Source organism: Ctenopharyngodon idella, chromosome 3 (genome assembly GCF_019924925.1).
Source record: "Ctenopharyngodon idella isolate HZGC_01 chromosome 3, HZGC01, whole genome shotgun sequence".
NCBI classification, from domain to species: Eukaryota; Metazoa; Chordata; class Actinopteri; order Cypriniformes; family Xenocyprididae; genus Ctenopharyngodon; species Ctenopharyngodon idella.
The window spans coordinates 10863814-10876833 of record NC_067222.1 but is presented as its reverse complement, the minus strand read 5'-3'; the positions used below and the strand labels follow the sequence as shown (position 1 = coordinate 10876833).

Here is a 13020-nt window from a genome sequence, read left to right as displayed (position 1 = left end):
AATGCATTTGTAAAGCGCGCGCGTCGGTTATACTATAACTTCACAGTTCTTACCCAGCGCTGCTTCGTGGGTTCTTGGCTTTGTTCTGTTGATCAAGTTATCACCGTATATAGAGGACACTGACAAAGAGCTCGGGTGATCACAACACTTGTTTTTTACTAAACATTCAGAGGCGAACATCATAAATTGCCACAGCTTACAGAGCGTGCATATCTCTCTCCGTCCGCTACTATTCAACACACACACACACTGTGTTTGTCCTCTCCCGCGATCCAAATCGCGGGGCGCTGTTCTCGCGATTTTATAACCCAGATCTATACGGTATTTGAACATTATTTTATACCCTTAATTTCACTCTCTACACATTTAAAGTTAAATGGCTTAGTCATATAATCAGAAATCCTTACTCCATCTGGAATTTTATCCCCTCCCATATCATTTCAAACCTGGGTAGGCTAATATACATTTTTTTCTCAGCTGTAGGCTAATTATAACATTGATAAAATACCAGTAAAACTATCTGAATTTCTTCGCCAGGCATTTTTATCATGGTCACTGAGTTTCAAACATAACTTTTCACCACATAAATATTATATATGGAATAATAAGGACATTTTATATATACGCAAATCACTTTTTCTGAAACGGCCGAAGCGCAGCTTATTGTGGACAGTCAAATTGCTGGTCGCTGTATCGCATCGTTTCTGGTTAGGACGCGGTAGTTCAAATATTTTTAAAAATGTGTTAAAAGTTATAAGCATATTATGTTGCTGTGCTTGGAGTCAATTGTTTTATTTGTGATAATGCAGTAGTAGACATTATTTCTGGCCAGGCTGTCATAGCCTACAAAGAAATTATGAACACATGCGAAAACGAGAGGATCAATGAAATATTAAAAACTGATTATGTTGTAGTCAGTGCATGTTTTTTTTTTTTTTTCTGAACTTTTTTTTTTCTAAAACCTTTATTTGTATTTTTCCTTTTTTTTTGCCAAAACTTTTGTCAGATGAATAACTTTGTTTAGTGTTTTTTTCATTCCTCATATTTTGAAACATTTAAATAATATAAACATAAAAATATTTTCTCATATTTTGATGGTTTAAGCAAACTTCTTATTTTTTTTCAAACTTATTTATTACATTTATTTAAAGTTATTAATTTTTTTACTACGTCAGTTACAAAAAGAATTGATTTAGTTTGTATTGTCTTAGCAACTCCATGTCATCATATAATTTTAAACATTTATCTTTATTGGAAAGTGTGTGGTCTCCCTTTATGAATCACACTTATTATTAAGTTTAGGAATAAGAGTGAAATTATGTCATTCTTAAAATTTTGACACACTTAAGACTAACTGTAGTAAAGTTTGTGTGTGTATATATATATATATATATATATATATATATATATATATATATGTATATATATACAGGAAGGAGGAGGCGGGAACCGCCGAACGTTTAATAACTTTATATAGCCTACCAAATAACCAAACCACAAAACAAAATGCCGTCCCTCACGGACGACTGCCAGCCACACAAACGTAAAATCCAGGCCTGGTCCTTCACTGTAGTCACACTCATTTTATGCTTCTGGAGCTCCACCGTGAGATACAAGACCGGTGCAATGCGCAGCTAATGCTCATTATCCCTCGCGCCGTTCTCACGGCTCTCGACCCGCCCTGCTCCTCACACTAACATTTTACTGTGAGGAGCTTTATACATACAGCCTCAGTTTCCAGTGGAGCATTGGGGCACGCAAACTGAGATTGTAGAGCTCCGGCGAACACTTGGCACTGGTTCAAGTGTACTCAGACTGTAAAAGCTAAAAAGGCAAACCTTTACGTGGGAAACCATGAAATGACCAAACCAAAGCTGCTATCAGCAGCAGTGGCGTAACTTTTTAAAAAGTGGGTGGGACAGGAATGTGTGTCGGGAATGTGTGTGTATCATTACAATAATAAATGCACAAAATTTATTGACATAGACCTCATGTTTAATATGATAGTTTCGTCCTTACATCTACTATAATACAATATATAGTTAGTCTCGAAAGTATTTACATTAGTCAGTAAATACGTAAATCCGCATTTAGCATTGGATTATCCTGATGGACTAGAGGTAGAACCTTTGTTCCGCATGCCGGAGGTTCTGGGTTTTAATCCGCCCTCATGTTATTTATTTTATTTTTTTCTCATTAAAACCAAAGATGTTCATCAGTGATTGTTTATCAAGAGCAGAGACACGTTTATGTGCATTTTGTTTGTGATTTCACCAGAACGAATAGAGTCAACATCGATAGATTGAAGCGCTCATCCGTGAGAAGACTGCGCACTGTGCACGAGCGCAAAGACAAAACTGTTGCGCCACTGATTACAGCGGCAACGAGCACTCAACGTGATTTCAAAAACGACACATCCCAGCGCCAGATCGCCTATTATTTAACACAAACGAACGAATTGTTAATAAATAATTTCTTAATGAATAATTTCTTTTGTATTAATATACATCCGTGCCGCGAGATGTTTCAAAAAGTGGTGGGGACAATATCCCAGCCAAATTAAGTACTACAGAATATATATTATAATATAGTATAATAAAGTGAGATGATCTGCTGATGATCTGAATGTCTTGTTGAATGAGTGTTGATAGTCTGAGGATCATCAATATTAACAGAGAAACTGCTGAAAACACTCTTTATTTCATGTCAATAGTTCCTGTTTTCACCTCATTTATTATGCTGATGTCTTCAGATCTGCTGTAAATTGACACTTAAAGCTCATTTCATTGGTGTCAGCAGTGAGGGCATTTGTTGACTACAAATATGTACATTTATTTATGTGTTTATGCTTTCAGTTGTTTTTTTTTTCTGGCCATTATTAATATTTAGAAGAATTTACATTGCATTATATTTGTTATTTTCTGTATTTCTAGATATGGTTATACATTTTAAACTGTTAAGCCCTTAAGAAAAAATTCATAATCAAATTACTAAGCAACCCCTGACAGGAATAACACGAAATCATTAGAAATTCAGCTTTTTAATGCATTTTGTTCAACTCAGCGATGAGTCATCACTCTAAATACAAAATAATTTAAAAAAAAACATAATTTAGGAAATATATTTTTTATTATGTACTCCAATGTGTCAAAAGCATCATACACCTCAGATAATCATGTATTATATGTCATTTGAAAGGTCTCACGGAGTAGAATACAACAAGTATAATTGTTTTGGGCTTTGACAAAACTTAAGCGAGTTTTTATATGTAAAGCCCGCAAGACCCATATGTAAATAATATACAGATGCTGTATTTATCTCACGTGTTTGCTTGTAACTTCCAGAAACATACTCCGATTGTAGAAAATCATTATTTTATACATCATTATTTTCAGCAGATTCTCACGATTAAAATTCCAACATCAGCATCCAATAAGCCGATCACGAGATTTTGATCATGCAAACACAATACATGAAATCGCACAGGCACACAGATGCTAACTGAAGCTGAAATGTACTTGACATTTTAACTCAACGTTTAGCTTGACAAAAGAATTGTCCTCCTACCTGCTTTCCGCTCTGAGATATTGCATGTCAAATATGAAATATTTTAAAATTTCCCTTGAGCAATTTCTCAGCATGAGAAATTTCATGTCCAAATTTCATTTTTTTAATTTAATAATGTTAAAGGTTTTCTTTCAAACGATACCAGATATGTAATTTTTTTTTTTTTTTTTTTGCAGTTTCTCAGCATGAGAATGTCCATTTTTTTTTTTTTTTTTTTTTTTTTATTTAAAAATTTAAAAAAGTTTCCTTTCATACGATACCAACCTTTTGACTCTCCTTGCTATAGTTTTGGAGTTACGAGTCTTTATTTTTTTTGTGTGTCACTCAGAAAAAAAAAACTCTGAAAATACCCTCAGGGCTTAAGGGGTTAATGAAGAAGCAGAATAAATGAATTTGTGAATTAGCATCAGTTACTTTACAATAGACAGACAGATATAAATGCTTAGATGTGTCAATAAGTATAAAATCAAATTCATTAACTGATATATTTTGGATTTTGGCAGATCAGCTCCTCACATATCACTCACATCATCAGTGAAGCTCCTCCCACATCAGTCACGTAATCAGTGAAGCTCCTCCCACTGCAATTCCCCAATAAATGCTGGAATATTCATCAGATGAGCATCAGAGCATCAGGAAGAGCTGAAACCTGCAAAGACTGAGTTTATTAAAGAGGACAGTGAGAACATGAGTGATCCAGAACCCTGCAGAATGAAACACACTGAAGATACTGAAGAACAAAGAGGTTGGTGTTTATTCTTCATTCATTCATGATGCTGAACAACATTCATGTTAGAAAGATTCAAACACTTCTGCACATTTAGATAAACAGTCAGACTGAAACGGGTACAAATGTTTGTTTGTTTTCAACAAATGGTCAGTAAAGAGAGTTTGAGCAACTTTCATTTTAATTGTCATCAGGTCAAACTAAATATTATTTTAACCTGCAGGAGGACGTTGGTGCACTAATTTGTTCTTTGTTTACAATAGTTCAAAGTTACTGTTAGTTTTAGTGTAAAAGATTGTAATTACCTCAAGCTTCAGTATTTGACTTCTGTTTTATTCTGAAAATCTTATAGTAACAGTAATGTCTGTGTCAGGAGTTATGAAAACTAAACACCAAGTGAGTCGATATTTTAATATGAATTATGAACCTCAGCTGCATCCACTGAGAAAAAAACTGACGGTCGTTTTGAACTGAAAGCGATTGACTAAACAATGTCCCTCGTGGCTTTTAGTTCAAAAGTGTGTACATTTGGAGAAATATTTATATATTCTCATATGTTAACGTCAAATTTCTATATAGAGGAGTAATATTTATTCCATTTTTACTTTTAAATGTGGCGATGTGAGCATTATGGAGAACTTTCTTTCATACTGGAAGCCAGAGGGCACCCTCGAGCAGAAATTCAGAGAGTGAGACTTTCATTAATTATATGACAGAAATCCCTTTCATGACATACACCGATAATAACATGCAGAGAGAGATTATCTGTGTTCTTCAAGCCATGTCAGGTAGAGTATATTTAGTATAATAGTGTATATTTATAACATAATGCTAATCAACATTGATAATTGACTTGCGTTAGATTGAGTTTGGAGCAAAAACATGGTTTTAACCTCATAAATTGTCGTGTTTTGATGCTAAGCTAACGTGCTAGCTAGCCCTTACGCAGCTGTTTAAATAGTAAAGCTCATTTAAATGTTTCTTTTTTCAAGAAGGGCATTTGATGCAGTTTCAAAGAAGGTGAAGTGAGAAGTTTAAACAAAAAAACATGTGAATAGAGAGTCATCAGTAATTACAATAACGACAAAAGAATTATAATTAGAGCCATAACCAAGCCGGAGAGCTGTGAATGTGTGCAGGAGAGACTGAACCTGAATGGGGCAGTTTGCACCACAAAACAATAGAGACACTGAATAGATGCTTAGAGGATGACAATAAACATCAGTTAGCATTTTAGATGTTTTCTCAAAATAAAATCACATGACATGGTCTTAAAAACATTTCATAAAATGCAGAGTTTTAGAGTTATCTTCAGATTAGAAATAGAACATGGCTTTAGCTGCAGCGGCTAATTTTATTTTTATAAAGATATTTCATAAAATATATTTCTAATAGTATTTAAGGTCTTCATACCTATTTTTTTATTATGAAAATAATTCATTCTGACTTTACAATAAACTGCCAATTGTTTGCTTTCAGATGAGCCCATACTTAAGCTTTTCGTGCAAAGTGTTCATGTTCAGAATTTGTTTTAGTTACCAGGTTTTTAGACATTTTCAATATAGTTTAAAGCATTATTATATTTTAGGAATAAACAGAAAGCAACTCAATTTATTTATTTTAATAAATACTCTCACTGTGTCCGAAATCGAATACTTCTCTACTATATAGTACATGAATAACAGTTTGTGAACAGAGTAGGGGTGGGCGATATAGCCTCAAAATTATATCACAATATTTCAAGAATATTTGCGATAATGATATTTATGATGATATAGAAAAAAATATATGGAACAACATTTTCAGGTAAGAAATACTACAGAAATTAAAGTAATCAAATGTAAAATAACACTGGATGGCGAGATTCTGAAGTGTACATACAATGGACACTTTACTATCCCATGAGGCCACAGGAGAGGATTTGTGAATGGAGTTGGAAGGACGTAACTGACGCTGGTAGGTCATGTGACAGTAATAAAATGGCAGATGTAGTGCATCAAAATTCATTCATACTACACGCATTCGTACAATATAGAATGTACTTTTTTAACGGTCGTGAAGTAAATTTAAAGGGTTAGTTCACCCAAAAATGAAAATAATGTTATTATTTATTCACCCTCATGCCGTTCCACACCCGTAAGACCTTCGTTCATTTTCAGAACACAAATTAAGATATTTTTTGTTTAAATCCGATGGCTCAGTGAGGCCTGCATAGCCAGCAATGACATTTCCTCTCTCAAGATCCATAAAGGTACTAAAAACATATTTAAATCAGTTCATGTGAGTACAGTGGTTCAATATTAATATTATAAAGCAACGAGAATATTTTTTGTGCACCAAAAAAAACAAACATTTTGAGTGTGTCCGAAATCGCCCCCTATACCCTCATTATTCCCTGCATTACTCCACTAATATAGTCCACTTGAAGGAGTGAATGAAACAAGTGAGTGAATTATTGAAAATCAATGATCCTCATTCATAGAAAGTTTCAGGGACATTACTTAACATTCGTTTATTTATAAATAGGCATCAAAGTGATGATAATATTTTATAGCAGTTGACTAGTTTCTGCTATTATATCAGGGCTCACTTTTATGTATATGTATATTTCTCTCTTTGGATTATTTTGTTGTACTGAAAATGAAATTAATTATTTTTTCTTCCATTTTAGATATGATTAAAGAGGAGGAGGAAGGTGAAGAATTGAGTGAAGTGGAGGAGAAACATCATGTCAAACCTGGAGAAAAACCTTTGAGTTGCTCAAAGACTAAAAAGACATTTTTAAAGAAAAAAAGAGACAAGAAATCTACAACCTGCACTCAGTGTGGAAAGAGTTTCTTAACCAAACAAAGTTTTGATGTTCACATGAGAATCCACACTGGAGAGAGACCGTTCCCATGTGATCAATGTGGAAAGAGTTTCACAAGCAAACGTAATCTTGAGCGTCACATGAGGATCCACACTGGAGAGAAGCCGTTCACATGTGATCAATGTGGAAAGAGCTTCACACAAAAAGGAAATCTTAAGAAACACATGAGGATCCACACTGGAGAGAAGCCGTATGTATGCAGTCAATGTGGAAACAGTTTCAAAAACAAACATAGTCTTGATGTTCACATGACGATCCACACTGGAGAGAAGCCGATCACATGTGATCAGTGTGGGAAAGGTTTCACAAACAATCATAATCCTGAGATTCACATGAGGATCCACACTGGAGAGAAGCCGTTCATATGTGATCAATGTGGCAAAAAAAATCTTAGTGCATCAGACCTGAAGAAACATCTGACAGTTCATACGAAGGAGACACATCAGAAAATACATACTGGTGTGATAGAGTTCATGTGCTTTGAGTGTGAGAAGATTTTTATTTCAGTGAGCAATTTAAAACGGCACCAGAGAATTCACACTGGAGAAAAACCTTACAAGTGTTCACAATGTGACAAGAGATTCATTTATTCAGCACATCTGAAAAGACATGGGAGGATCCACACTGGAGAAAAACCTTACAAGTGTTCACACTGTGACAAGAGATTCAGTGTGTCAGCATCTCTGAAAACACATGAGAGGATCCACACTGGAGAAAAACCTTACAAGTGTTCATACTGTGACAAGAGATTCAGTGATTCATCACATCTGAAAAGACACGAGAGAATTCACAGTGGAGAAAAACATTACAAGTGTTCATACTGTGACAAGATGTTCAATCGTACAACAAATCTGAAAAGACATGAGAGAATCCACAGCAGAGAGAAGCTGCACACATGTGTAAGACTGGATAAACTGGAAGATAGGGCTACTCTCTGAGAAAACAAAGGAAATTAACCTTTTAACTCCCTGATTATATTAAATTATTATCCCCACAAGACGGTTTAATGTGGACAATTATCATACAACACTATACATGTTTGGTATATTCCCACAAAGGCAATAAAGGTTTTAAGAGTTTAGAGATATTTTGCTTTAGAGATATTATTTGGGTCCTCTGCCAATTGGTCTTTCATGCAAATTGTTCCCTTGTTCCCCATAGGTGTAAACTACCCAAGTCTGGGACCTTGATTAATGCAAATTCCCATCATTAGCTCATGATTCCATTTCAAAGTTTCTGTCTTGGTCAGAGATGTTTGAGGAGACTCAAGGTGTGAATCTGTGGCCAGATCAGCCTGTAACGCTGAGTGTCCTCCAGACATTCATTATGTATTTTCCAAATGTCAGGTATGCATATTTTACTCTCATTTCTGTGCATTTGATGTTTTGTATTGATCATTTTTAATTGATATTGTAATTGGCATGACTAACAATAAATTGTTACATTTGCATTTATTCTGACTTATTTATATATTATTGACTCTAGTAGATTAGATTGCATCCATTGTTACTGCAAATCAGTGTCAGGTTTATGGTGGTCAGGATGGCTTTAGTCCCTCTAACATCATCCAGAGGTGGCTATAGCCTTTGACCAGAGTCCAGTGATGGCTCCAGACTCCACTCCTGTCCCCGAGTCAGCTCCAGACTCCGCTCCCATCCCCAAGTCAGCTCCAAACTCCGCTCCAGTCCACGAGCCCGCTTCAGAATCCGCTCCAGCCCAGGGATGCGCAGATCCTCCTAAAGAAATTTTTGTAGTGGCCAAGGCCATGGAGGCCTCACTGCCATGGCATCCTGAAGCTCCCAACCCATTAGGTCTCCAGGGCGCCCACCCTCCCTCGGGAGGGGGGGTACTGTCACAGTCTCCGTCTGTCCTGAGGCATTTCTCAAAACCAAGTTCGCAAAGTTCGGACTTGCGTCCTTGGTAGTATAGACTTGGCAAGTTCGACTCAAGAGAACGAACTCCCGTGGACGGGAGAACACAAGTCCGGTGATTCTGCAAATGGCACAGCAGCGTACTTGATAACGTCACTCAGCTCGCTTGGGTTTCTGCGGTTATCTTTTTATGTATATTTTAGGCAACAATAAAATGAAATGTGTTATAAAACACCACTCTGCCTCTTTTCGTTTTATTTAAAAAACAAAAACATTAATAGCCTCAAATGTGGTTCAGGCAACGTGTTCATTTATCTTCAATGTCTGCATAGTATAGTAGGCTAATTATAACAAAACGAAATATTAAACAACCCTGCCTCTTTTCATTTACATTTCAAAAATATTAAATATATTAGTATATGTGCATACTCTGATTATCTTCTCTGTAATAAAATGAAATAAAACAAAACACAAACCTGTCTCTTTTTGTTAAATGTCAGTTTTAATGATCAACAATAGCCATTATAAGTATAAAAGGTATAAGAATATACAATAAGAAATAAAGCAAACAATTCATTCAAACGTACAAAATTAGTGCTTTAGACGGCTACAACAGTAAAGTTAAAAGTTATGCAACGTCACTTTGTCCTCAGCCAAAATGATTTGCCATGGAACAAATTATAGATTCATGAGACCAAAGATCACCCGTTAGATATACAAAAGACGAATTGTGTCATGTTTAACCACTACAGAGACATCAGAACCAGCGGCAAATGTCAGAAGGACTAGCCTAGGTAAGGCTGCTCTCGGTTGGGTACATGAGCTCCCGGTGATTGCCTGGATCTCACAACTAGTAAAACGTCCGATCAAATCTTCAAATAGGCGCTATCTTTATCAATAAACCACTGATTTGAGCGTTAAACCAGTACATTCTCGCCTGAAAAACTCTTAAAACAACATATCGTGATATAATAATGGTAACATGTTTAAATTAGGCGGGTTTTCTCCTTTACTATTGACACTTGCTGGTTAGTGTGAGATGCATTCTGGGATACCTGGCTGTCTCAAGTCCGCACAAGTCACCTCTCGATGCATCCTCGATAAAAGAGGTGGATCAAGAACACATCTGGGGATTTGAACTGTACTTGGCTAGATGTGAACTTTGAATTGGAACAGTACTACTAGTTTTTCTTATTTGCAAGAAGTGACATTACATGTATTATTTTCTGTAGTTCTTGATATATAATAATAATTATAATAATTTGTTACATTTATATAGCGCTTTTCTGGGTACTCAAAGCGCTTTTACATATAGAAGGGGGGATCTGTCTGTATTTAAATGAAGAAGCAGTATGACATTAGGATTAGCAATAAAAATAATGTATGAATTAGCATCAGTTATTTTACAATGCATAGACAGACATACAAATGCTTCGAAGTGTCAATTATTAAAAACAAACTCAAACTGATATATTTCTGATTTTAGCAAACCAGCTCCTCCCATAGCAGCAACATCAAGTGATAGCACACATACATCTACAAGATGTCTGTTAAAGATCACTTCATCTGGAAAACATCTGCTGTTTACAAACATCTGATAGACATCTTTTAGATGTCAGTTTTACATACATTCTAAATCATAAACATCTTAAATACATCTTCTAAACGTCTATTTGACATCTGACAGGAAACGTCCAATAGACGTATTCCAGATGAGCAAACACTCTAAAAAATACATCTTCCAGACGTAAACACACACCTCAAATAGACGTCTCCAAGATGTAGGTGTGCTATCAGGGGATGCTCCTCCCACACTGGGTTTCACCACTAACTAAGCTCCTCCGACAGCAATTAGGTCATCAGTGAAGCTCCTCCTGCCCCACTGCAATTCCCCAATAAATACTGGAATATATTCCCATCAGACGAGCATCAGAGCATCAGGAAGAGCTGAAATCGGCAAAGACTGAGTTTATTAAAGAGGACAGTGAGAACGTGAGTGATCCAGAACCCTGCAGAATGAAACACACTGAAGATACTGAGGTTGATACAAAGAGGTTGGTGTTTATTCTTCATTCATTCATGATGCTGAACAACAGTCATGTTAGAAAGATTCAAGAACTTCTGCACATTTAGATAAACAGTTAAACTGAAATGGGTACAAATGTTTGTTATCAACAAATGGTCAGTAAAGGGAGGTTTGAGAAACTTTCATATTAATGGTCAACATCAGGTCAAACTAAATATTATTTTAGCCTGTTAAACTGCTGGAGAATGTTGGCACACTAATTTAAATTCTTTGTTTACATTAGTTCAAAGTTACTGTTAGTTTTAATGTAAAAGATTTTACCCCGTCTAATGATTATACATCTTTAAAAAGAACTCAGTATTTGATTTCTGTTTTATTCTGAAAATCTTATAGTGACAGCAATGTCTTGAAAGTTATGAAAATGAAACACCAAGTGAGTCGATATTTTAATATGAATTATGAACCTCAGCTGCATCCACTGAGGAAAAAAAAAACTGACGGTCGTCATGAAAGCGATTGACTAAACAATGTCCCTCGTGGCTTTTAGATCATTTGGAGAAATATCAATATATTCTTATTTGTTTCGTCAAATTTCTATAGAGAGGAGTAATATTCAATTTTACCCTTAAATGTGGCGATGTGAGTGTTATGGAGCACAAAACACTCTCGTGTATTGGAAACCAGAGGGCACCCTCGAGCAGAAAGTCAGAGACTTTCATAAATTATATGACAGAAATCCCTGTCATGACATCCACCGATAATAACATGCAGAAGGAGATTATCTGTGTTCTTCAAGCCATGTCAGGTAGAGTACATTAGAGTATATTTAATATAATAGTGTATATTTATATCACAATGCTAATCGACATAGCCTATATCACTGTGCAGAATAGGCACACTATAAAACCAAGAACCAAACAAACAAAGAGGCTAATGTATTTTTATATTATCTATTTTTTGTTCTGAAGCCACATCAGATCACAGAAGGTTGTTTAAAACACTCGACTTGCGTTAGAGTGAGTTTGGAGCAAAACATGGTTTTAATCTCATATATTGTCGTGTTTTGATGGTGTGCTAAGCTAACATGCTAGCTAGCCCTTATGCAGCTGTTTGAATAGTAAAGCTCATTTGAATGTTTGAAAGAAGGTGAAGTGAGAAGAAACAAAAAACAGTGTGAATAGAGAGTCATCAATAGTTACAATAATGAGAAAAGAATTATAATTAGAGCCATAACCAAGCTGGAGAGCTGTGAATGTGTGCAGGTGAGACTGAAACTGAATGGGGCAGTTTGCACCACAAAACAATAGAGACATTGAATGAATATCAGTTAGCATTTTAAAGTTTTAAAATAAAATCACATTGTCTTAAAACAAATTTAATAAAATGGAGAGTTTTAGATTTGAAATAGAACATGGATTTAGCTGCAGTGCATTTCTTGACAGCTAAAAAACAGCTAAATTATCAATCTCCCTCCCCACTTCTGTACTTATAAAAATAAATCTCTTATACCTTTTTTTTAAATTGCAAGATATTTACACTTTCTTTGATAGAATTATTCAAACTATTCCACAAAATCACCCCACAAATTGAAATACACATACTTTTGAGCTTTACATTTCTAATAATAAATTTCTAATAATTATGACAATAATTCTGACCATATGCAGGTTAACAGATTAACTGTTTTATTTTACATTTATTTTATATATGGTTCACATTTTGCAGCATTACCAGGATTTTAGACATTTTCAATATAGTTTAAAGCATTATTATATTTTAGGCCCAGATGCTGTTACTTTGGGTGTCACAATTTTAAATAAATACTCTGTTTTTAAAAATCATGTCAGATGTTACAGGGTTAAGTGAAAAATGTAGGACACAAACTATATCACAATATCTTATCGTAACCCCTGTATTGTGATATGCATCGTATTGCCAGAATCTTGGCATTACATAGCCC

At 35.2% G+C, this 13020-nt stretch overlaps 2 protein-coding genes across 3 annotated transcripts in view; both read left to right on the top strand.

Moving 5' to 3' along the window:
• Nucleotides 1-3790: 3790 nt before the first annotated feature.
• On the top strand, nucleotides 3791-9161 carry LOC127510057 (zinc finger protein 501-like). The gene is made up of 2 exons (XM_051889572.1): nucleotides 3791-4312; nucleotides 6966-9161. Exons 1-2 carry the CDS (start codon nucleotides 4255-4257, stop codon nucleotides 8099-8101), a joined length of 1194 nt encoding a protein of 397 aa, XP_051745532.1. The 5' UTR covers nucleotides 3791-4254; the 3' UTR covers nucleotides 8102-9161.
• A 2573-nt stretch (nucleotides 9162-11734) lies between these two features.
• The window catches only part of LOC127509878 (gastrula zinc finger protein XlCGF52.1-like), a 298674-nt gene continuing 297388 nt past the window's right edge, over nucleotides 11735-13020 (top strand). Inside the window, exon 1 of one of the 2 annotated variants that reach the window (XM_051889086.1) lies at nucleotides 11735-11865. Coding sequence is in view for 1 of the 2 variants with exons in the window: in XM_051889085.1 (XP_051745045.1) it covers nucleotides 11787-11865 (79 nt within the window). In the remaining variant the exon portion in view is untranslated. The remainder of the gene's footprint in view (nucleotides 11866-13020) is intronic. The other variant, XM_051889085.1, reaches the window with a different exon arrangement.

What these genes read in the sequence shown, in the direction of transcription:
- LOC127510057 (XM_051889572.1), top strand. Translation starts at nt 4,255, where the DNA reads ATGAGTGATCCAGAACCCTGCAGAATGAAACACACTGAAGATACTGAA. An exon ending in AGATACTGAAGAACAAAGAG is followed by an intron (nt 4,313 to 6,965) that starts GTTGGTGTTTAT and finishes CTTCCATTTTAG; the next exon opens with ATATGATTAAAGAGGAGGAG.